The sequence below is a fragment of the Tenrec ecaudatus genome, chromosome 5 (genome assembly GCF_050624435.1).
Source record: "Tenrec ecaudatus isolate mTenEca1 chromosome 5, mTenEca1.hap1, whole genome shotgun sequence".
Lineage (NCBI taxonomy): Eukaryota > Metazoa > Chordata > Mammalia > Afrosoricida > Tenrecidae > Tenrec > Tenrec ecaudatus.
The window spans coordinates 133,270,311-133,292,172 of NC_134534.1; the positions used below are offsets into that span (position 1 = coordinate 133,270,311).

The 21,862-nt window shown below is 44.9% G+C and overlaps 1 protein-coding gene across 1 annotated transcript in view; it reads left to right on the plus strand.

Annotated features, from left to right (window-relative positions):
* TAFA4 (TAFA chemokine like family member 4) overlaps positions 1–21,148 on the plus strand; it is a 132,409-nt gene extending 111,261 nt beyond the window's left edge. Inside the window, exons 2-3 of the mRNA XM_075550880.1 lie at positions 9,061–9,216; positions 20,991–21,148. Of these exons, the coding sequence (XP_075406995.1) occupies positions 9,061–9,216; positions 20,991–21,148 (314 nt within the window). The remainder of the gene's footprint in view (positions 1–9,060; positions 9,217–20,990) is intronic.
* The last annotated feature ends 714 nt before the right edge of the window (positions 21,149–21,862 follow it).

Genomic DNA, 21,862 nt, shown 5'->3' on the forward strand with positions numbered 1-21,862 from the left:
CCTACTCCCATGGAGTTGATTTCGATGTATAGCAACAGAGTAGAACTGCCTGTTGGGGTTTCTGAGCTCGTCAATTCTGTCAGAACTGCCCCACGTGTTCCCTATAGATCCTTCTCCCCAAGGGTAATTTGCAAAAAAGCATGAAGAGGGAAAACTGCACATGAGTTCTCCATGCTCTTATTAACCGGCTAGGAGCCCTGGTGTTGTGGCTACACATTGGGCTGGTACACCTGGCCCGCAGTGCAAGACCACCAGCCTCCCCATGGGAGAGAGACCCACCTTCCCACTCGTATCAGCAGTTACGGCCTGGGAAGCTCACAGGGCTGGTTCACCCCTGTCCGACAGGCTCGCCATGAGTCGGAAGACTCTCATGGCAATGAGTTTAGTTTAGTATTAAAAGCCTGTCTCTCTGTTGTGCTCAGATTCCCGTTTTCATTTACTCTCTGAAAGACAAATCTATAGCAGTTGCTTCCTTTCTACTGTGTTTTGTCAATCAGCGTGCAAAGATACTATAATTTTTCATGTAAAAATTAATTTTTAACAGCTGTATATCCTTTCACTTACATTCTCATTTCATTCATTCTCATTTCAGCCCAATTTTTCAAAACATTGCAATAATTATCATCTCCAATTTCTCACTTCACATTCTCCCTTGTTCTCATTCTGATCAAGAGTCAGTCACTCCATCATTCTACTGGAACTTTTCTTGTTACGGCCACCACGTTATGGTGGCAGATCCATTGGCGCTCATCACACTTAACTTGGTAGCAGCATTTAAACATGACGACTCCCTTCCACTTGATGCCTTTGTTCACTTGAACACCATTCATCTACCTTTGATGTTTTTCTCAGCCACTAGCCATTCATCTTTAATGCCTCCTATCTCTTAACCATGAAATCATCCTTATTTGTTTTTCCTCCAGCTAGAGTCATTCCCTTTTGACTTTAAATGCCATGTCCATCCATGTCAATGAAGGACAAAGCTCATCTTCAAACTAGCTCTGTCTTCTGAATATCTGATATATAAATACAGTCATGTGGACACATGTCAGCTGCTCAAGTGGTGTGGGGGCCACATTTGATTTCCTATGGCCACACTGGCCCAAGGCCAATGCCACCAGACAGATATCAGACACGCCTCGACCCTCTCCTCTACTGTATTCTGTGATCTAGTCGCTGCTGCCTCCACCACTTCTTACAGTCTTCTTTCTTGAGGGTCATGAGATTCTCTTCCTTGGGTTTGAGATCATTCTCTTAGACCTCAAGGAATTGTAAAACAGACTATCCCCTCTATTAGTATTTCACCCATCCGATTTGTATGATACTATCTAGTGATTTGGTGGGAGTTACAAAGACATGGATAGAAGAACCATATTTAAGCAATGCCAACACGCGCATGCACACACACAACTGAACTCACTGCCATCAAGTTGATTACCACTCCACAGTGACCCTATAGGATAGGGTAGAACTGGCCTTCTGGGTTTCTGAGGCTGTAAGTACATCTTCAGAGGAGCAGACAGCCTCATCTTTCTCCCATAGAGCTGCAGGTCTTGTGGTGAGCAGCCCCATTCATAACCCAATGTGGCTCTTCAGTTTTTATTTTTTAAAATCATTTTATTGGGGACTTGTACAATTCTTATCACAATCCATCCATCCATCCATCCATCCATCCATCCATCCATCCATCCATCCATTGTGTTAAGCACATTTGTACGTTTGTTGCCATCAGCATTCTGAAAATATTTGCCTTCTATTTGAGCCCTTATTATCAGCTCCTCATTTTCCCCCTCCCTCCCCACTCTTCCCTCCTTCATGAACCTTTCATAATTCTTAAATTATTATTATCTTACACTGTCCAATGTCTCCCTTCACCCACTTTTCTGTTGTCCAACCCCCAGAGAGGAAGTTATATATACATCCTAGCCAGATTTGTAAGGTAGAATTGGGATCATGATAGTGGGGAGGAGGAAGCATTTAAGAACTAGAGGAAAGTTATATGTTTAATCATTTCTACCCTGCACCCTGACTGGCTCATCTCCTCCCCACAACCCTACTGTAAGGGGGTGTCCAGTTGTCTACCGATGGGCTTTGAGTCTCTACTCTGCACTCACCCTCATTTATAATGATATGATTTTTTTGTTCTTTGATGCCTGATACCTGATCCCTTCGGTACCTTGTGGTCACACAGGCAGGCGTGCTTCTTTCATGTGGGCTTTGTTGCTTCTGAGCTAGATGGCCACTTGTTTATTTTCATGCCTTTAAGATCCCAGACACTATATCTTTTGATAGAATGACTTTTTTTTATCATGTCATCGAATATTGAATAACTAAACTCCTAGGTGACTCTGATTTAAGGGTAACTCTATTCTTATAGTTGTTCACAACAAAAATCAATTCCTTACTTCACACACCTCATACATAATCTATCAACAAATCTTTTCACTCTACGGTATCAATACATCCAGAATCTGACTTTGTCTTACCTACCACATTGCTCCAGGCCACCATCACCTCTCCCTGGATCACCTTGACAGACCTAGTATCCTGGTTCCAGTCTCATCTTCAGTCTATTATTCTTACCACAGTTGATCCTCTTAATTTATTCTGTACCAGGTCATTCTAAGATCAAAACCCGCTTGAGTTCTCCAGTCACTTTGAATAAAAGCCCAAATCCTCACGGTGCCCCAGGAGGCCCTGGCTAATCTCCCCACTCCCCCTCTCCTCTCTCACACAGCTCCAATCACCATTCCTGCAGTCCCTCTCTGACGTGCTCTTCACCTCCTTTAATTTTAAATGCCATCTACGTTTTATTCTCTTTCCTTATTAAACCAGATGATTCAGAGAAAGTTTTTTGGCCTGTTTTATGGAGGGACTGTCATGGAATAAGTAAATACTCAATATGTATTTATTGACTAGACGTGTAGATAAATAAGCACGTTATTCAGCACTGTGCTTCAAGGAGCTTGCCGTTTTCCTTCTCGCTGCCCTGGAGCAGGTTCCGATTCCTAGTGACCCTGCAGAACAGAGTAGACTCGCCACCCCGTGCTTTCTTAGAGACTTACAGCCTCGCTCTCACGGAGCTGCTGGGTTTGACTGTTCGTTCACTTAGCAGCCCAGTGCTTAGGCACTGCCCTCTGAGGGCGCCTTCCCATGCTCATGAGGCGGTTGGATTTAAATATCCTAAGGCTCATCTGTGAGCACAGTAAGACAGAAAGACTCAATTGAATTGCCCAAGTAAGGACGAGCATTTTCAGGTTGAGCATTTTCAGGTTGAGCCTCCTGGCAGACTTGGACATTTATTGACAGTCTGAAAAGAGCTTTGTAACATTACAGGAGCAAGGTAGAGACCAGAGGCTGTCCTCACTGACTAATGGTTTCCTGAGCATGTGTAACCTGCTAACTTTGTTTAAACCCCGTAACTCTACGTGTATTAGCTGCGTGGCCATTGTAATGATGGAAACTAACTGGGAAAGTAGAGAGCTATGGGCGGGGCAGTTGGTGTCAGAATTGGGGGGAAAGTTGGAGGATAGGCCGGGCCTGAACTCAGCTTCATAGCAACAGTTCTCTGCTGCTATTGATGTGGGATTTGCGTTCCTTCCCCTTGTGAAGTCAGAGGAGGCACGATGTGGCCTCTCCGCAGTTCTCTGGACAGCACTTCTACCTGCTGAGTAGAGAAACAATGTCTGCTATTTTCTGCTCAAGCCTCAGCACCCAGCAGAGGACATGGCATATAAAAGAGACTCCACAATGACATCACATGTTTGCTCTGCCGTTGATCCTGCTGTCATGGGTCTAACTTCTCTTCTCTGACATTGCCATTTTTTACTAAAAGTCACATTAGGGTTGGTTTCGGCAGAGACAGTTTCAAATTATAAGGAAATCCCAACTAGGAACATGTGGGGCATGTTTGCCAATGGTGGTAACTCGCTATGACCTCCTTCCCTGCTTCTGATGCCAGGAAACCCATGGCTTGCCTTTGCGTGCCCTGTTTCCAGAGAGTGGGGATGCTACAGAGGAAACCCCCCTTCAATCCAGGAAATGCAGTCTTAGAAGACCACTAGGGTGCCAGGCTTCGCTTTGAAGGGTGCATGTCCTGGCGCTGGGCAGCAGGAAGGGGAGAAAGGAGCTGAACAAAAGAAAGAGGATTCAAAGGAAATAATAGCCTGCTCTCTGCTCTCTCAGCTATCACGTTGTCTTACTGGAGATGTCCTATTACAGATGTGTGTTTTGTGTATAATGGAAGAGCTCCTTGGTCACAAAAGGGATTTCTCCCCTGTTACTGGAAGATGTTCTCCTCACAGGTTTTACTAAGAAAAAGTTATATGCATTTGAGAAATCTATTCTCCAGATAACCCATCCTCTGAAAGCAATTCAAGAGCCATCTGTGTCGGCGTAAGGATTGACACAATGCTGGATGGCATCTATGTCATCGTTTTCTGGTGGTGAGAAATGAGGCTCCTCAACATCTTTCCGTTGTGCCTGCGTTTTTGTAGTAGTTGGTGGCTCCAGAGACTTAGGACACCGCAGGTGTCACAGAGCAGAACTCCCTCAGAAGGGTTCTTGGCTGTAATTGTCATAGGGGTCGATCACCAGATGGTCACCTACCCCGCCCCCACCTGCCCCTTGCTGCTGGGTGTGTTTACACCTCAGCCTTTTGACTGCAAGCTGAGCATAAACCATTTTCACACACACACACACACCACGAGATTTTATATGCCCATGTTTCCAAGTTTGCTTTTTCAAAAAGAAAATAGGCAACTCGATTACAGTTTCAGAAGTATGGGTGTGAATCAGGCAATGATTTTAAGTTTCCCCAGCTTAAAACCAAATGTAGATAGCGGTGGCTGGAACATAGTATGCTCTACCTAAGTGTTGGTTAAATAGAAATGCCCATTCACTTGCCCGCGAACTGACAAGGATTAACAGTACAAAGATATGATGGGATTTTATTTTCCCTCTGCCCATTTTTCCATCAGAAAATAGCCATGTTTCCAGATACCTTAGTCTTCTATCCTCAGAACGCTAAGCTCTAAAGTTGTTTGCTGTGAGAAGTTTCAACTGCCACTTTGTACTTCCTCCGAAGGTGTCCTCTACGTGGATCTTGCTTTATTTTTCAAGATGGAACCCAACCAAAATATTTCCCTACTGTTTAAGAGGGAAAATAAACTGCTATGAATTTATGTGAAGTGGCTGTTACCAAGTATAATGAACAAGGAAACTTACCATGAAAGCCAGGTTTCTTGATTGCTTTCAGACTGTATTGTTTTCCCATCCAACATCACCACCCTTGCACCGTGCTGGTATGTTGGTACAGGGTGCGCTGCTGAGGCAGTATAGTCAGTGATTTCCACGTGTAGTCCACATTGATCCTTTCCAGTGCCCATCTCCTGTTTGCAAGGAGCTGTGGATGACAGAGGTGAGGCATCCTGTTATTCAAAGGATTAGTGTACACATTTCCAGTAATGTCTCTATGATGTTTTTCCCGGAGAAACAGAGCTGTTTTGTGTTCACTACCACAGGGACACCAGTTGGGCTCTACCTGGTCTATGTTTAGCTAGTAAGTAAGGAAGTTTTCTCTAGATCTTGTGAGACATTAGAATTTGAACTCAAATTCCACTTTTTCCCATTTCTAGCTCTGTGGCCTTGGACAGGCTGGATAATTTCTGTAATACTGTCAAACGTGTAATAAGAGTAAGAGCAGTACTTTCCCCGTAGTACTTTTGATATCATACAGGTTAATCTTTGCAAGGAATCAGAGCAATGCCTTCAACCTATCATAAAATCCATTGTGAAATTGTGATAGATACTGCTTTCTTGCTCACCTCTAATAAAGAAAAGCAAGACCAATTATAAATGTCATCAACTGGGACACGGTAAGGACTTCCCAAAGGCAGGGGAGGATTAGAAAGATAATTTTTCCATAAATTTTTTGAAGCCTGCTGAAATCAGTGAAGTTCATCCATTAGGTTCCGTAAACCAGTCCTGGGCTAGAAAATTAGATATTCAGAGGCAGTATGGAACTAGGTCCTTACCTGAAATAGGAAAAAAATAACAAACCAATAGGCATTTGTGTTAGTGGATTACCATTTTCTAGGGCTGTCATAACAACCTATCACCAGCCTGGTAGCTGAAAACCACAGACACATATTCTCTCAACACTTTAGATTTGGGCAGGGCTGGGTCCTTCTGAAGACTTTAGAGGAGACTTTGCTCTGCGCCTCTCTCCTAGCTTCTGAGGGTACAGACTTTGCTTGGCTTGTAAATGCATCAAGCCAATCTGTCTTCACATCGCCTTCGTGCTGCTGTGCCACTCTCCCCATAGAAGGAAGCCACTCATTGGAATTGGGGCCTACTCTAGTTCTAGGATCATTTCATCTCAGGATCCTCAGTGAATTGCATCCAGAAAGACCCTAAGTCCCAATGAGGTCACACTTGGAGGTTCTGAGTGGACATGAATTTGGGGGCTGCCTTAGGCAGCCCTCGACACTCATGAATACCACAGTTCTAACCAAACTACGAAGTCATTGAACATCTAAATCACTCCTTGAGGGGCGTATTCAAGATGTTACTAAAGCTTTTAAAAAAATCCGGTTTAGAACTGCTTCCATTAGGGACACTGCCGAGTCATTTAATAATGCAATCAAGGCCCGGTGGCCCACAGGGAGGGCAGTCCCTGATGAGCTGCCAGCAAACATTTGACCTAAAGGTTCTTATCTGAGATGAGAAGAATCTCTGTCACCCCTTCCCAAGCCTCACTTTTCTGCTGACTCAGTGCTAAACTCTCATGTTATTTTACTGACATTGTAATTACGTAATTTTTTTCAATTGGATACAGCTTCCTAGGGGAAATTTGTGAATATTTCATTAGGTTTATAGTTTTAATCACTTCTTTCATATTTATGCCTTTCTTCAGTAATCGTTTGAAAACTTTCTCTCACTGGTCTAGTAGTTTGTGTCATCTAGGTACAGCTACCTTGATGTGTTTTGCAAGTGAAGCTTTGTCTTCACTTTTATTCTTGTTAGTATTTGAATTTTGCTGCTCCCAACTTTTGAAATGGTCCGACGTGGAAGGGCGTGATTATAAAGTCCAAGTGAGTTTGTTACTTTGAAGCACATGTGGTGCTGAACCAGTGGGTCTCCTTGGGGAAACTGGTTTTAATGAGTACATGAGATCCCATATAATTCATATAATGATTTATATGTAAATGGGTGCATCTGAAAACCACAAGGGTGCTTAAGGGTATTCAGAAATGCTGTCTTTCATTAATAATGTCTAAACATTGCCTCTGCCCTCTTGTGTACATTATTTATAGCTGAGCAAAGGTAATCCCTCCAGCCTGGTATTGCCTGAGTTGGTGTGTATTATAACTGCATAACAAATTATCCCGATACTTAGAATTACAAAATGTTTTCTCTCTTGAAGTTCCTGAGGGTCAAGAACATGGGTGCGACTCTACTCTAGGGTCTCTCCTGAGATTGCAGGTAAACTGTTGGCGCTGGAGGATCTTTCCAGACTCCCTCTTGCGACTGACTGACAGGAGGCTTTCGTTCCTGATGCCACAGACCTGTATTTCCCCCAGTGAGTGCTGACGGAGAACAGGCATCACTGATTTATGAAGTAATACTGCACATGACACCCCTGCCCTTATGCCATGCTGCTGCTGTTGCTGTATACACCAGCTTTGGCTCAGCGTGAGAGGGGACTGACCGCACAGGGAGCCCTGTGGCTGGTGGAAGAGTCTTCACCACAGGATGAGGCTTCCTCAGAGTGGGTGATCGGAGAGAGAGCAGCACATAAGACGGAAGCCACCTGCACGTGGAAGTGATGCACCAGCACCTGCTGTCTGCCGTTGACGGTCCAGGCTCACCCTGTCTGTACAAAGGCCAGTGCGAGTGCTTGTTGAATGGTGGGCTGCCACAGTTGACAGGTGTCTGCGTTACCTGGTGCTGGCTTTAAAGAGCATAGATTTCTTGTCTTAGTTTGGGAGGGGCCTATCTTTTGGGCATCCCTGGGTTTGCTGGCAAATTGTCTCAGGGTTCTCTATGTGTACCATGCTGGCTATTGGCTCTGTTTTGCAGGATACCACTCAAAAAGGGGTTAGGTTCAGAACCCACCCGAAACAGGGTCACCTTCCCAGGTATAGGGGTTAGAAGTTCAGCACATCTGTGGTAGTTACATAATCACGTGTCAACTTGAGGATATGATGAGTGAAAGGGGTGGGGTCTAGCCTTTCAATCAGGTCATAGCCGATGATACTGCGATGTGTGCGTGGCCTTCTCATGAGGATTCTGGGAACTTCCTCTTTTTCTCCCTGGAGGAGGGCCATACTCCCTCTCTCTGCTTCACATTCCTGTTGACAAGCCACGTGGAGCCACACTGACAGCAACCAGAGCTCTGGAGATGCGTCCACCGCCATTGAATCCACAAGACTTTTCACCCACTAGTCTATGAACTTCCTGCATTCAGTATCATTACATGTGCTGCATGAGTCTGAAGAGGAATCCATGGGTGAATCTATAGGACTTATGGACTTGGTCTGCACTGGGCTGGGATGTTTCCTTAATATATAATTGCTCTCTGATATAGAGCTCTTTCCTTTACATACATGAGCCTCCCTGGGTTTGTTCCTCTAGTCTACCAGAACTAACACAATATCTTTTTAGGGGACATAACTCAGTCCATAACATGTAACCAGTCCGATGTTCCTTGCCTCGAGCTGACACTTGCGTAGAAGGAAGGCTCAGAAGGTGGAATTACTCACTCAGGTCCAGCCAGCCATGAGAAAGAGTCCACTTATTGCTAAGCTCTAGCTTGCTTCTGCAAACTCTTAATAATCGCCCAGTGCAGGCTTGTACCATGCAAGGTAATCTACCAATGGGGGCGACACCAGGAGGCAAAATCCACAGAACCACTATCAGATAAAAATAAAGCCACAAAGTTACATAAGCAGAGCTCTGGAAGTTGGAAAATTTAATGATGTCCTTGTTCATGTTTTTGGTGGTTTAACTGCTACCCTAACAGCATTGGATCTGCTCTCCTCTCTCCTTACCTTCTAGGCCACCATCAGATCAAGCAAGGGACCTGTGAGGTGGTCGCTGTTCACAGATGCTGCAATAAGAACCGCATTGAAGAACGGTCCCAAACGGTCAAGTGTTCCTGCTTCCCAGGACAGGTTGCTGGCACAACTCGGGCACAGCCGTCCTGTGTTGAAGGTAAGACCTTTCTGGCCCCTTTCTCAAATACTTCAAAAGGACGGAAACTACCAAGAGCCTCCTAGTTAGTCTTTGCATCCCAAGGGCTCTTAGTCTGTTGCCATTTAAACTGAGACATGGGTAAGCCAACAACATTAATTCTTGTTGAATGAGTTAAGTCTCAATGAGAGATGTTAATTGTGAGATATGAGTAGCTTTTTATTCCTCTCCCTGTCTCTTCAAATCTCACTCATCCCCAGGGATTTCTTAAACATGCTTTGTATAGTCCTATCCCCCATTGCATCAGTCAGTAGCTTCTGGGTTTTTCTCCCCCTCATTTCTAGTTTAATGTTTTAACAAGTCCTTAAAAGCCATCACTTTTGCTACTGTGGCCTCACCCTGCCTCTGTAGAATAACTTCCTGAGAATGGGTTGGGATCCTGTTTCATTAGTCTCCAAATCCCATAGCAGAACACTGGGTCGGTGGTTTAAAAAAATGAATGAAAGTTGATGGCTGTAGGTGAAGGCTTGGGATTGATTCTTTTTGATGTCCCTGCCTTCTTCCAGCAGAGACCTTGTTAGAAACAAGTGTCTGTCCCCAGGGGGCACAGGTACACAATGAGAGTCTGCTAGCAGCTTCTCTACATTGGCAGAATACTCTTTACAACGAACATACCATGTATCTAATGCAGACCTAAAGGTCAGCATCAACTCACAAACATTCACAACTCCAGATCAATAGCAACAGCTGATTTCCCACCTCCTTTACCAAGCACACACACACACACACACACACACACACACACACACACACACCCCACCCCCATCCCAAACAGTCTAAAGTGGTATACAGACTTTAAGTGCCTTTAGAAGCAGGCAGGAAACTGCACATTTTCAGGTCTACAATTTCTCACCCAAAATCCTAGGCGCCAAATATGTACCTGAATTTATATTTTGAGTACATTTTAGAAGGATGATAGCCCAAATGATACAGTGGCTGATGGCCTCATCTCAGTGATTCAAACTCATCAGACGCTCTGCATGAGAAAACGTACAGACTTGAAAACTCAATGGGGGCATTCCCTTCTGCCCTAGGTCACTGGGAGCCAGACTCTACTCAACAGTGGCTTTGGCCTATTTTGTTGTTAACAAAACCTAATGTGTTCTCTGGCAGCGCCCATAGTCCCATATTTCTGCAGTGAAATACATGAATATTCATGTAGAATGAGATAAGGCAAAATGAAGAACCTCATGTTCATTTAACTCAGTTTTCGCTGCTTCAAAATAATGTTTTCTATGTTTGGAGCGTTGGGGATTTAGGAATTGTAGATCAAATACCGTGGACCTGGACCTGTGAAAGATAGAGAGCTTCAGCACTGTTTAAAAAAAGGGTATTTATGAAAAGCATTAATTTAAGTTCATCCCAGCTGCCATTTCCATAGTTTAGGGGCCACCACTTCACCTTGCCAAGTTTATCCCTCCTCTCCTTCCATTCTCTCTCCTGGAGCCTTCCATAACAGCAAAACCGCCGCGGCCCTTTCCTTTTGTAAAACTGGGGCTTCCCGCTGTCTTTAAGACAAAAATTCAAATTCTATACCATCCTTTATAACTTTGCCCCTGCACATCTTTTCTGTACGTAACTCCCCCTCAAACTTCCAGTCGTTGACTTTAATTCTATTTGCTGTCCACACTTGTTGAATGTGTTCCTTTCTGGTAACTATCAGCAGATTTAGGGCAGAGTCTGCCTCTGTCTTATTTACCCTCCCAATTGTCAGTGCTTCCAACCCCTGGCAATTCTGAATCGTCAAGGGTAGCACTGCGCTCTGCAGGGTTTTCCATGGTGAAGATAACTGATGCTGAACTAAAGGCTCAGGGAACGAACGTACCTGAATCACCTTTAGCAGAGTGCAGAGTTAACTCACCTCAATAGGATATTAAAATGACTCTGTGTTTACCTCTGTGGGTATTATTAAAGGAATTTATGTATCGTAGCAGATGCGTACTTGGTCTAGGGTCTTGGATATTAAAGGTCCTTTAGTGGTATCTGAAAGGTACTGGTATTCTCAGAGATGCTGATACCATATACTAAACTGCCTTGTTTTGTATTTTACAAATGAGCAAAACACCCTTTGGCCACCAACCTAGAGGAAGCTACATTTATCTGTTTTAATATTTTTTCTATGTGTTTGCATGTTGTTCACAAATAGTATGGCACTGGATATTTCTTAATCCAGCTTGCTTTATTCTATCAATATTAGAGGAAATCTTTGTGTGCTAACACATATAGTTGTAATCCAATCTTTTTAATTACTCCAGGGCATTCTATTGTGTGGCTAAATCTTAATCTCTTTAGTTAACCTTCCGTCGATGGACATTTTGTTTTTGGCCACAGCCATACCTGAGTTGCCTACTAATTGCACGGCATCCCTAACGCCACAGCATCAGGGTTATGGACGTGTCTTTTGGCGTCTGAGCACAGTCTGCACCTACTAGCGATGCACTGTGATGATGGCAATGGTCTCTCTGAGCATAACTGATGAAGAATGTGCTTTCTGGTGTATATATACTGCTGAAGGTGGGCGTTCGGTTCACTCTCGAACAGTCTGCCCCTGGGTTCTTTTTTCTAAAACTCAGAGTATTTTAAAACTCTGCAGGGACCAGGTCGAGGCTCTGCTGAAAGGGATATGCTTTCCCTAAGCCATTCTCACAGCATAGACATTGCTGCAACTTTCCTGGCTTTTTCTCACCAGTACACTTCCCAGCTGCTTAAACATCCATATGAAGCCCCCATGATGACAATGCGCCCACTGTTTGGATGGGGCCTTTTTAACCTTCAAGGCACCCTGAGGAGCCTTGGGGAGTGGGGGGGGGGTGTCGTGGTGATGAGTTGGGCAGCTAACTGCAAGGTCAGCAGTGTGAACCCATCAGTTGCTCCTGGGGAGAAAGTCGGGGTTTTCTGCTCCCGTAGAGAGTTACAGATTCAGAAGCCCACAGGGTCAGGGAGATTGGTTTGGGGAGGAGACGAAGACAAATATAAAACAGAAATTATCTGCAGCCATCCACTGAGACATATTTAAACATATGTATTTGGCATAAACCTGTGCACGTGTGAGCTGCAACGCCAGTAGCAGTACTTTTTAACTTGCCCTCCTTCAGTATGGTAGCTGGCTTAGTTTGCTGCTGGAACAAATTATTTCCTCACAAAGCAGGAGGCCAGCAGGAAGCTGCCAAGACTCATCAGTTCTTTGGGTCAGTCTTTGATCAGCGGTTCTCAACCTGTGGGTCGCGACCCCTTTGGGGGTGTTGAATAATTCTTTCACAGAGGTCCCCTGATTCATTACAGTAGCAAAATTACAGTTATGAAGTACAACGAAAATAATTTTATGTTTGGGCGGGTCACCACCACATTAGGTGACCCCCCCCCCCCATAAGGAACTGTCTGAAAGGGTGGCGGCATCCGGAAGGTTGAGAACCACTGCTCTAGGTGTCCCTTGGAGATCACCAGGTGACATTTATCTCTCACTTAGACAAGGTTAGGTCAAAGATGCAGGGCTTCGTTAACATAACCAGATCCACTGCTATACAGTGGTGACCCTGCAGGGCAAAGTCACACTGCTGAGGATGCAAATCTCCCTCCTATCAAGGAGCTGAGTGCTTTAACACTGTGCCACCAAGTCTGGTCCCACAGATCTCTGCCATGGAGTCAGTGCCAATTTACAACTCTTAATATGATTGATTAAATTGTAGAAGTATATGCCAATATAACTACTTAAAGAGAAATTAATTCCAGTCTTGTTAGACTCATTTCAAGGGTTCATTTGGCTGTAGACTCCTCACTATTGGACAGGGCAGTTTTATATAAACATGTGATAAGAGTGTAAGAGTTTTTTTGATGATGTGCATCAAGTCACTGAGGGGGTAGAAGTTGTAGTTTAGGTTTCAGATAGGATCGCAGTTTGTTTTCATATCCTCCGGATCTTCCTTTCTTATCTGAATATGCTTTCATTAGGGATTTTTAGCTTTACCTGCTTAATCTTTATCCCATAATAATTATGCAGTATCATGCAGCTAATTGGCGTGTGGGAAGATCTAAGTCTCTGCTGCTATGTTCTTATCTTATTTGTCAATAAGAATAGAGAGGGCCTGAAATATAAAATTCACTTGAATTTACATTTAAATTAAAACAAATGCAGAAGATGTTAGAGAGGAGCACTAATTAATGTTGACATAGAATTGAAATATCCTTATGCATTTTTGTTAATCTACATCAGAGGTATTTATCCAATGTTTTCATTGCTTTTGCATAAAATCGTGGCTTTTATCAGTCAAAAGGAGAAAAATTGGCTGTTTTTTTTTACAACAAAACTTTAACTAAAAATAATTAAAACAAAAAAAACTTTAACTCAGGAAAAGTCCTAAATTAGTGTCATGGGCCAATGGCATACTTTTGGAGTTTGAGCCTCTTGATACCAGAAGGGGCCTTGGAAGCACGGTGGTTTGAATGCATTAGCTGAGCCCACAGGGGTTCTAGTCTGTCTTAGAGACTGGGTTCTATGCTTAGATGGTCGTGAATCAGGTAACTGCCTAACTGTTTTTGAATTGTCTGATACAAGGCTGTTTGAATGGTAGAAACTATCCTACATATATGTCAAAATACAGTTCAACAGAGATAATGGTGAATAATGAGATAAATGTAGAATGCAATCAAAGTGAATACTATCTAAACATCGGGTTTAAAAAAGAGTAGCAACACTAGAAAGTAACAGGAATTTCTAAGCCAGTGGTTCTCAGCCTTCCTCATGCCACACCCCTTTAATACTCAGGTTTTGGTGACCCCCCAACCATAAAATTATTTTTACAACTTCATCACTGTCATTTTGCTACTGTTATGCAGTGTGATGTAAATATCTGATATATGCAGGATGTATTTTCATTGTTACAAATTGAACATAATTAAAGCATAGTGATTAATCACAGGAACAATATATAGTTATATATTATGAAATATTTATTTCTAATGACAAATAAGTGAAATGTTGTCTTGAAGCATGGCATAGCATGGGTAACAGTCTTCACACCGGGTACTCACATGTGGGTGTCTCTGCACGTGGGCGAACTTGCCTGGAGACGGATAGAGGAGCCGTGCCCTGGTTCCTAAGACCATCAGAAATAGGTGTTTTTTGATGGTCTTAGGCGACCCCTGTCAAAGGCTCATTCAACCCCCAAAGGCAACGCGACCCACAGGTTGAGAACCGCTGTTCTAAGCTTTCTGAAGTTTTCTGATGATGCCTGAATGTGCTGTTAGGGATAAGCGTGATTGTTTATACTGCTGTGACTCGTATGGCTGTATGGACTTGAGACTTGGGGTGTTGCTTTAAATGTCTGTGCCACCTAAAAGGAGCAGCAGCATTTCTCGGGGTGGGGTGTGAGGTGTCAGGGGATTGACAGAGCGGATTACTTTACAAAAGCACCTTGGGAGAATCCTGCATCAAGTTTTGATTTTGTACCTTTCTGTCTGTTGCCAAGGCAAAACTTGCACCGGACATTTTTGAATCCAGTAAGGATGAGTTTTATTGAAAAAGCACTGTCATAAGAACTAGGCAGACTCCAGTAGGAGGAGGCCCAGAGGTGCCGTGGTTAAGACTTTGACTGTTAACCACAAGGTCGCTGGTTGAAATTTACCCAGTAGTTCTGAAGGAGAGAGAACTGGTGAGGCACTCCATAAAGTTTGAAGTCACACCCTTGGGGCAACTCCCCCCCCCCCGCCCCGCCACATGGGGTCACTATGAACTGGAAGGGCCTTTTTGACATTCAGCAAGGGAAAAGGGAGGAAGAACCATTGTAGTGTGAAGTTCAAATGCAAAATGAGAAGGCTAGGTTAGTTTGTGAAAATAATCCTAACCCACGATAAGCCATCACCCTGCGTATATGTGCTCCTAAAGGGACCTATCAAGGAATTCAGTCCTAAAATGTGACTCAATTGGGGGGTCTAGCCTTCTGATCCCTCTGACCATCATCCAATTACTTCCGTTTGATCGTGACTCTTAAATGTTCTATACTTCCTCTCCCCTGTATCTAGCCTATACTGGTGACAAAGCTGCATTTTACTAGAACCCTTAATTGAAGAGGGGACCTGGTGACATTGCGGTCATGTGCTGGGCTGCTGAGCACAGAGCCGGCAGTTCTCCCGTAAATATATACAGACAATCTCTCAATCGTCTGGTGCGCTTTTAGAATGGCTATTGCCCTCGGGCCTCTTAGGATCCATGTGGACTTATCATATTGGCCAATTCCCCTAAACTTATTTGATTAAAAACTCTTGCAAGTGAAGACTTCATACTCTCATTTTGAGCTGAGTAGAATTTTATAACCCAAAGCAAATGTTTCTTAAACAAGGGCCGTGTTACTAATGATACCAAGTGGGTCCAGGCATGTTGGGGTATTTGTTTAGCAAAGAAAACAAACATGAGGTCTAATGAAATGACTTCCCTAGTATCATCGGAGTAATGATTGTTGTCGGGGGCTGTCAAGTTGAATTTTGACTCCTTGTGGCCTCGCGTGGGATACATCTACCCCATGGGGTTTGCTGACAATACTCTTTATAGGAGCAGGTCACCAGCATGTCACCGCACAGCTAAGCATTTAATTGGTGCACCACTAGTGCTCCTGAGGATCGGTGATTAAATAAACTCATTGCCATCAAGTCAATACTGACTTGTACGGATCCTATTCAGTGTAGAATTCTGTGAGTTTCTGCGGCAGTTACATAATCTGATGTCAATTTGTGAAGGGGTGGAGTCTGGTCTGTCACTTGGGCCGCAGCTTGATGATCTCATTTGGAGGTGCCAGGGAGGTCAGTGGCTCACTGGACTCTGTTCATATTCCTGTTGACAAGCCACCTGGAGCTAGGCTGATAGAACCAGAGCCCCGGAGCTGGAGGAGCCATTTGTAGACCCCTTGCCAGTACTGAGTTGCTTCTGCCACCACTGCATCCACACACTTTCCACCCGCTGATCTGTGATCTTCCTGCCTTCAGTGTCATTATATGTGCTGCGTGAGTCTGAAGAGGAACTTATAGACTGGTATCGAACGTGTAGGCTAATATCGGACTTATGGACTTTATGTGGACTGGCCTGGACTGGGAAATTTTCTTAATATACAGTACTCTGATATAAAGCTCTTTCTTATGCACATATGAGTGTCTATGAATTTGTTTCTGTAGTCTACCCAGACGAACACAGTTTGCAAGACTGTAGTTTTTAAATGGGAGCAGAAAGCCCCATCTTTCTCAGAGGGGCTGGTGGCTTTGAGCTGCTAACCTCTCAGATCTGTGAGAGGAACTAATTATTTGGCATTTGAGCAGCTACCAAAGTTGATAAAACCCACCGGAGGCCCCCACGTTACACCTGTGTGCTTGTGTGAGATGGCAGTGATCTGAGAAGACAAGCCTGGGCCACCGAAGATCAGCCTCCCCTCCGCCTTGCTCAGAACTGTAATCTGAGGAATGTGCACACAAGTAAAAGAGTCCCTAAAAATAAAAATCTTAGCCCTCTAAATATTGCTCGTATGTATCTTACCTGGGTCAGGTTGGTATGACTTCTTATCTTGAAATAACAAGTAATATAAATTGGCAGGGCTTTCCACTTAGCTATCTTAAAAGTTAGTACATAGCTTGTGTTAATGAAAAATGCAAGAATCTAAAATAGTATTTGTAAGAGCCAAACTAAAGGCATTAAAATCCCAGAGCATATTTGTGTGACCACTTTCCCCAAAATAAATATTCAGGGAAGATGTTTCCTTAATCTCCTTGTTCATAATTTCAGTGTAGAAGTAAAATTATTAGCCAAGCCTGAACTCTGTGTCAATACAGCTCAACTAAGTCAACAGAAGAGAGACCAGGCGTGAGAAATGAGCCAGTTCTCTTCTAACATGAAGATGGGAAGGATAAGACATACAAAACCCAATCGAAAAAAGAAGAAGCAGAATTGCTAATTAAGCTCATTGCTATGACTTCAATTTCAACCCCGTAGGGTAGCGTGGAAGTGCTCCATCGGCTTTCCAGGACTGTACATCTTTATGGAAGCAGACCGCCTTACAAGGTGGTGGGTCTCAACCACCTGGTGGGTACCAGCCCAACGCTTACCCGTGGCATTGCCAGCACTTCTTGAATTGGTCGTGCTAAGCCCCAGGAAACCTTTTACATGTACTGCTTACATCCATAAATCCTGGGTTGGCAGCTTGAAGACGGAAACTTTAAAAAAAAAAAAAAAGGATTTTTATTTTATAAATAGAAGTGACAAGACACTTTCTCATTTAAAGTATATTATGCTATTTTGTAACAAGAAAAAAAAAAAAAGCTTCCTACGAACTTATTTCCTGTGGAGACAGGGCGCAGTTAAGTGGGCAGATGTTCTCAACGGTTATTTTGATAGAATCTACTTCTGGGATTTTCCTCTCCGCTTGCGGTTTGGCTCAGTATGCGTTCAAAGCCTCAACTTCTGAGCTGCTTAATCACCTTATTCACCGACAAGGTCAAACCCGAGTCGCACATCTTCCGTCACTCTCGAACCCATGAAGGAATGGAAAACTTTTCTTATGGCGACTGAGGTGGCACCTTTCATGTCTCTTTCCTGCAAGAACCTTTGCTAGTAAATCTCACACAAGCACGCCATCACAGATGAAGTGGCTGCTGCTGGGGCGCCTAATTTAATGTATTCTTCTGAAGGATAGCAAAATAAAATATCATGTTCCTAATAGAAATATTTAAAATCTTAGAGCAGCTTGCTGTTTTAAGTAGGGGTGGGAGATGTTATGAATCACATTTTCCAATTAAATGAAGGAAAATTGGTTTTAAAACCACTAATAATAATAATGAGCGTTTTTATTTCTGTCTGATTCCCTGGCACCGCCCGGCCAGCAGTTCAAACCTCAGGAGAAAGATTTACAGCCTCCCAGCCAGCCCTCCCAGGGTGGTGATGAGGTGCAATGGATGGGGAGGGGGGGTGGGGAATGGGCGGTAGGGACAGTTGAGTGCTGGCCGCTGACCAACAGGTTGGAGGTACCCGTCCCCCCCAGCCCTCGGAAGAAAAGCACCCACGGAGCTCTGCTGCTCACAGCCTTCGCCCTGGAGCTGGCACTTCGTGGGGTTTGGATGACGGGACTTGGGGAGGCACCAGGGCCGGCCCATCGCGTTACACACTTGAGAACAGATGTGTGCCCCAGTGTTATCTGGCTGCCTCTGGCCCTTCCTCATGCGGTGCGCGTGTCCAGTGATGTCCCTCTGCGCGGACCAAAGATCCCAGGGAACTGGTTTGTGTTTGCTCTTGTACGCCGCCTTCATTTTCTGTGTATTTCTCTAAATCTTGAAGCCAAGTGTAGATTTTAGCTTTTGCCGTCACCATTGAAAGGAACGCGAGTCCTCTCCTGCTGGAGGGCTGAGCTCTTCTGATTCACGTTCTGCTATCTCACGGGGAATTTGTTTCTCGTTCAGCCACCCCTCTCTCTCTCTGTCCCCAGTCCTCCCATCAGTCCCTGTCAAGCGACTGTGCCAGACACCGGGGTTCCCCTGACTTCACCTAATTGCCTTCATCTGAAAATGGCCCTGACTTCCACCTTGTGACAAATCAAATCTGATCTGGAGACCTGCTCTCAGGCCTCCCCGCCGGGCCCACCTGCCAGGGCTGTCCGCAAGCCGTCCATGTAGCGCTGTCTGCCTCGGCTCGGGAGCACAGTCCCCACTGCGGAGGGGACAGGCCGTGTCCCCTTGGTCAATATGTGCTTCACTTTTAAATTGAGGGCTGGGAATGAACTCTCTCCTCTTTAGACTTGCTGCCGACCAGCCCCAACCATGCCAAGCACGCTCCCTGATGAGGAATGCTACAGGAGGACTCTCTGCACCACTTCACAAATACGGCTTTAAAATGTGATGTAGTGTATTAGTCTAGGTACTTTAGAGAAACATATCCACAGAAACTCATGTAGAAGAGAGAGTTTTATATAAAGGTTAACTGTGCACATCAAGAAAACATCCCAACCAGTGCTGCCCAAGCCCACAAGTCCAACGTTAACCCATATGTCCAACACCAATCCACAAAGTCCTCCTCCATCTCCTAAAGCAGATGCAATGATGCCGACTGCAGGAGGAAAGCCGAGTCAGTGAATGTGTAAACATCTCAGTGCTGGCAGGGGTCTCCACATGGCTGCTCCAGCACCCAGGGCTGCATCGGGGTAGGTCCATGTGGCTTCTCCTCGGGGATGTCTTGCAGGAAGTGAGCCTTGCCAGCTGAAGCAGGGAACTGGCTGAGGCAGCTGCACCCTGGTCCGACCATCACAAACAAGAGACCCGAGAACTCGAAAGGCGAGGCTCACTGAGCCATTTCTCCCTCTGCCCTTCAATTAACCCCACATGGGTTTATTAGCCAGGTCGGCACAATAAAGTCACGACCTCATGTAGTTAGAAGACTCCTTGGTAGGAAGAAGAAAGTCTTGATTCTGTTCCTTCCTCCTCCTCCGCTTGCCTAGCCTTGTGGGAAGCTCTTGTTTCCAGAAGTTGTTGGGACCCGCAAAAGCAGACAGTTGGTAAAAGCGCTTTGAGAATGCTCTAGAGAGTTTTACAGCGGGACGGTTCAGATGTTGGGGTACAAGGAAGAATAAGTAGCCTCTTCAGACTCTGCCCTGGCGCTTCCATTCACTGAAGTTCCCATCAAGTTCACTCAGTGGCCATCTCTGACAAAATAAATAGCCCATCTAGCATTAGCCCTTTCTCTGTGCTGGCTTCTCTAGATTTAAATAACAAATGATTTTCCTAGGTCATGAATCTACCTCACACAGGGACAATTGGTTCCGATGGGATACTCACAGATCATTCTGGGACTGTGGCCATGTCTGGAAGGCACACTATCTGGCCACATTCAGCAGTAATGATATTGGCCTCATCCTGCTGCTTAACACTTGCCCGACAGGAGAAGAGTTTTGATGGCCTGCACCGCTCTTGCCCCTTTTTGCCGCAGCCCCGCGGCACAAGGAGTGGGTTCTACGGGAGGTCTCTGCTGTGTAGGGGCAGTTGGGGCAAGGTGGCCAGACGTTTCCCCAGCACTGCCTGGTCCGCAGTTCAAACCTCAGCAGAAAGATTTACAGCTTCCCAACCGTCCCTGGGGTGGCTATGAGGTGGAATGGACGTGGGGGGATTGGGTGGTAGAGATAGTAGCCCAGTCATATCCAGATTCAGGCCAGCTTCATACACCCCCCCCCCCCATGGGAGCTCTCACTACGTGTATTAAAACCAGCTAGTCAATTGCAAACACGCATTTCTTTTTTTGTAGATAGTATATGGCTGATTGGATTCTGCATATCTACTCCTAGCAACCAAATATAGTCCTTCCTAGGCAGTAAATCTCTGCATGAACCTGCTGGGGTCGAACCATTCTTGGGGTTAGAGTCCAGTGCTGCACCCAACGGCACCACCAGGCTTCCCGATGAAGGGCAGGAGGTACGTGAACCCAATGCCTTTTCCTCGTGAAGCTTGCTTTTCGGTGGTGTTGACAGAAAGTGACTTTGAAGTCAGGGGACTCACCCTTATTGATGAATTAGTTCATCCCCTGGCTGCTCAGTGTAAGGGCCACGATTCTTCTTCTGCCAGGCATCTTTGCTAGAGAAAGACCAGAGCTTAGAGGACTTTATGTGTGCCACGTGAGGTCACTATGAATCACCATGAATCAGAATAGACTGGGCCTCGTCTACAGTTGGAGTAAGAAACGGTGTGAATGAATCTCAGGGGATCTACCCTTTGTTTTCCAGCCTCCATCGTGATTCAGAAGTGGTGGTGCCACATGGACCCCTGCTTGGAGGGAGAAGACTGTAAAGTGCTGCCCGACAACTCAGGTTGGTCCTGTAGCAGTGGCAATAAAGTCAAAACTACAAAGGCAAGTATAGCCCGAGAGCACAACTCTAATTGACAACTTCAGCACACACTGTGAACAACGGGCTGCCTGCCTTAAGACTGCCATTGAGCAGACAACATTAGTTTGTGTTGATAAACTGGGCCTCCTCTAGGATTGTGACAAGGTAGTAGCCCCCTTTGTGTTAGATTTTATGGCTCAGTGATTTGGTGGGGACACTTCTTCCTGGAGGCAGGGCCACTAAATTCATTGCACCCACCTTCGTGAGCTCGTTTTAGAGGGAAGGTTTCTGAATTGACAGAGCAGTCTGTCAACACACCAGGGCAAGAATGATACACCGAGGCAGAAGTACCTGCTGCTTCAAAGGAAATGTGGTGGAAAATTCTAATTCAAAGCTCAGGAGCTAACTGGTTCTTCACCTCCTAATTCTACTTACTCATGCATTCAGCCAGACACCTAGTTTCTTCCTCTTCCCCCCAGGTCCAATAAGTACTTCATCCCAAGCCCCTCTCGCACTGTCACCATACTAAAATCCCCTGTCCAGCCTGCCAGTGTGTCTCACCTTGACTCTGCCATGCACTTTTGCCCCGTTACTTCCTAGTTAATGATTATTTCGTCAGGGAGTCCTTCCCTGACTGCTCTATAAGTCCCGTGTCTCTGAGTGTTGACTCCTGTTCCATGGTTGCTACACTCATTTGGTAAATACTAGAGCTTTCTATGAGGGTACAGTCCCGTGCTGATTTTTAAAAATTTATTTATCTATCTATTTAT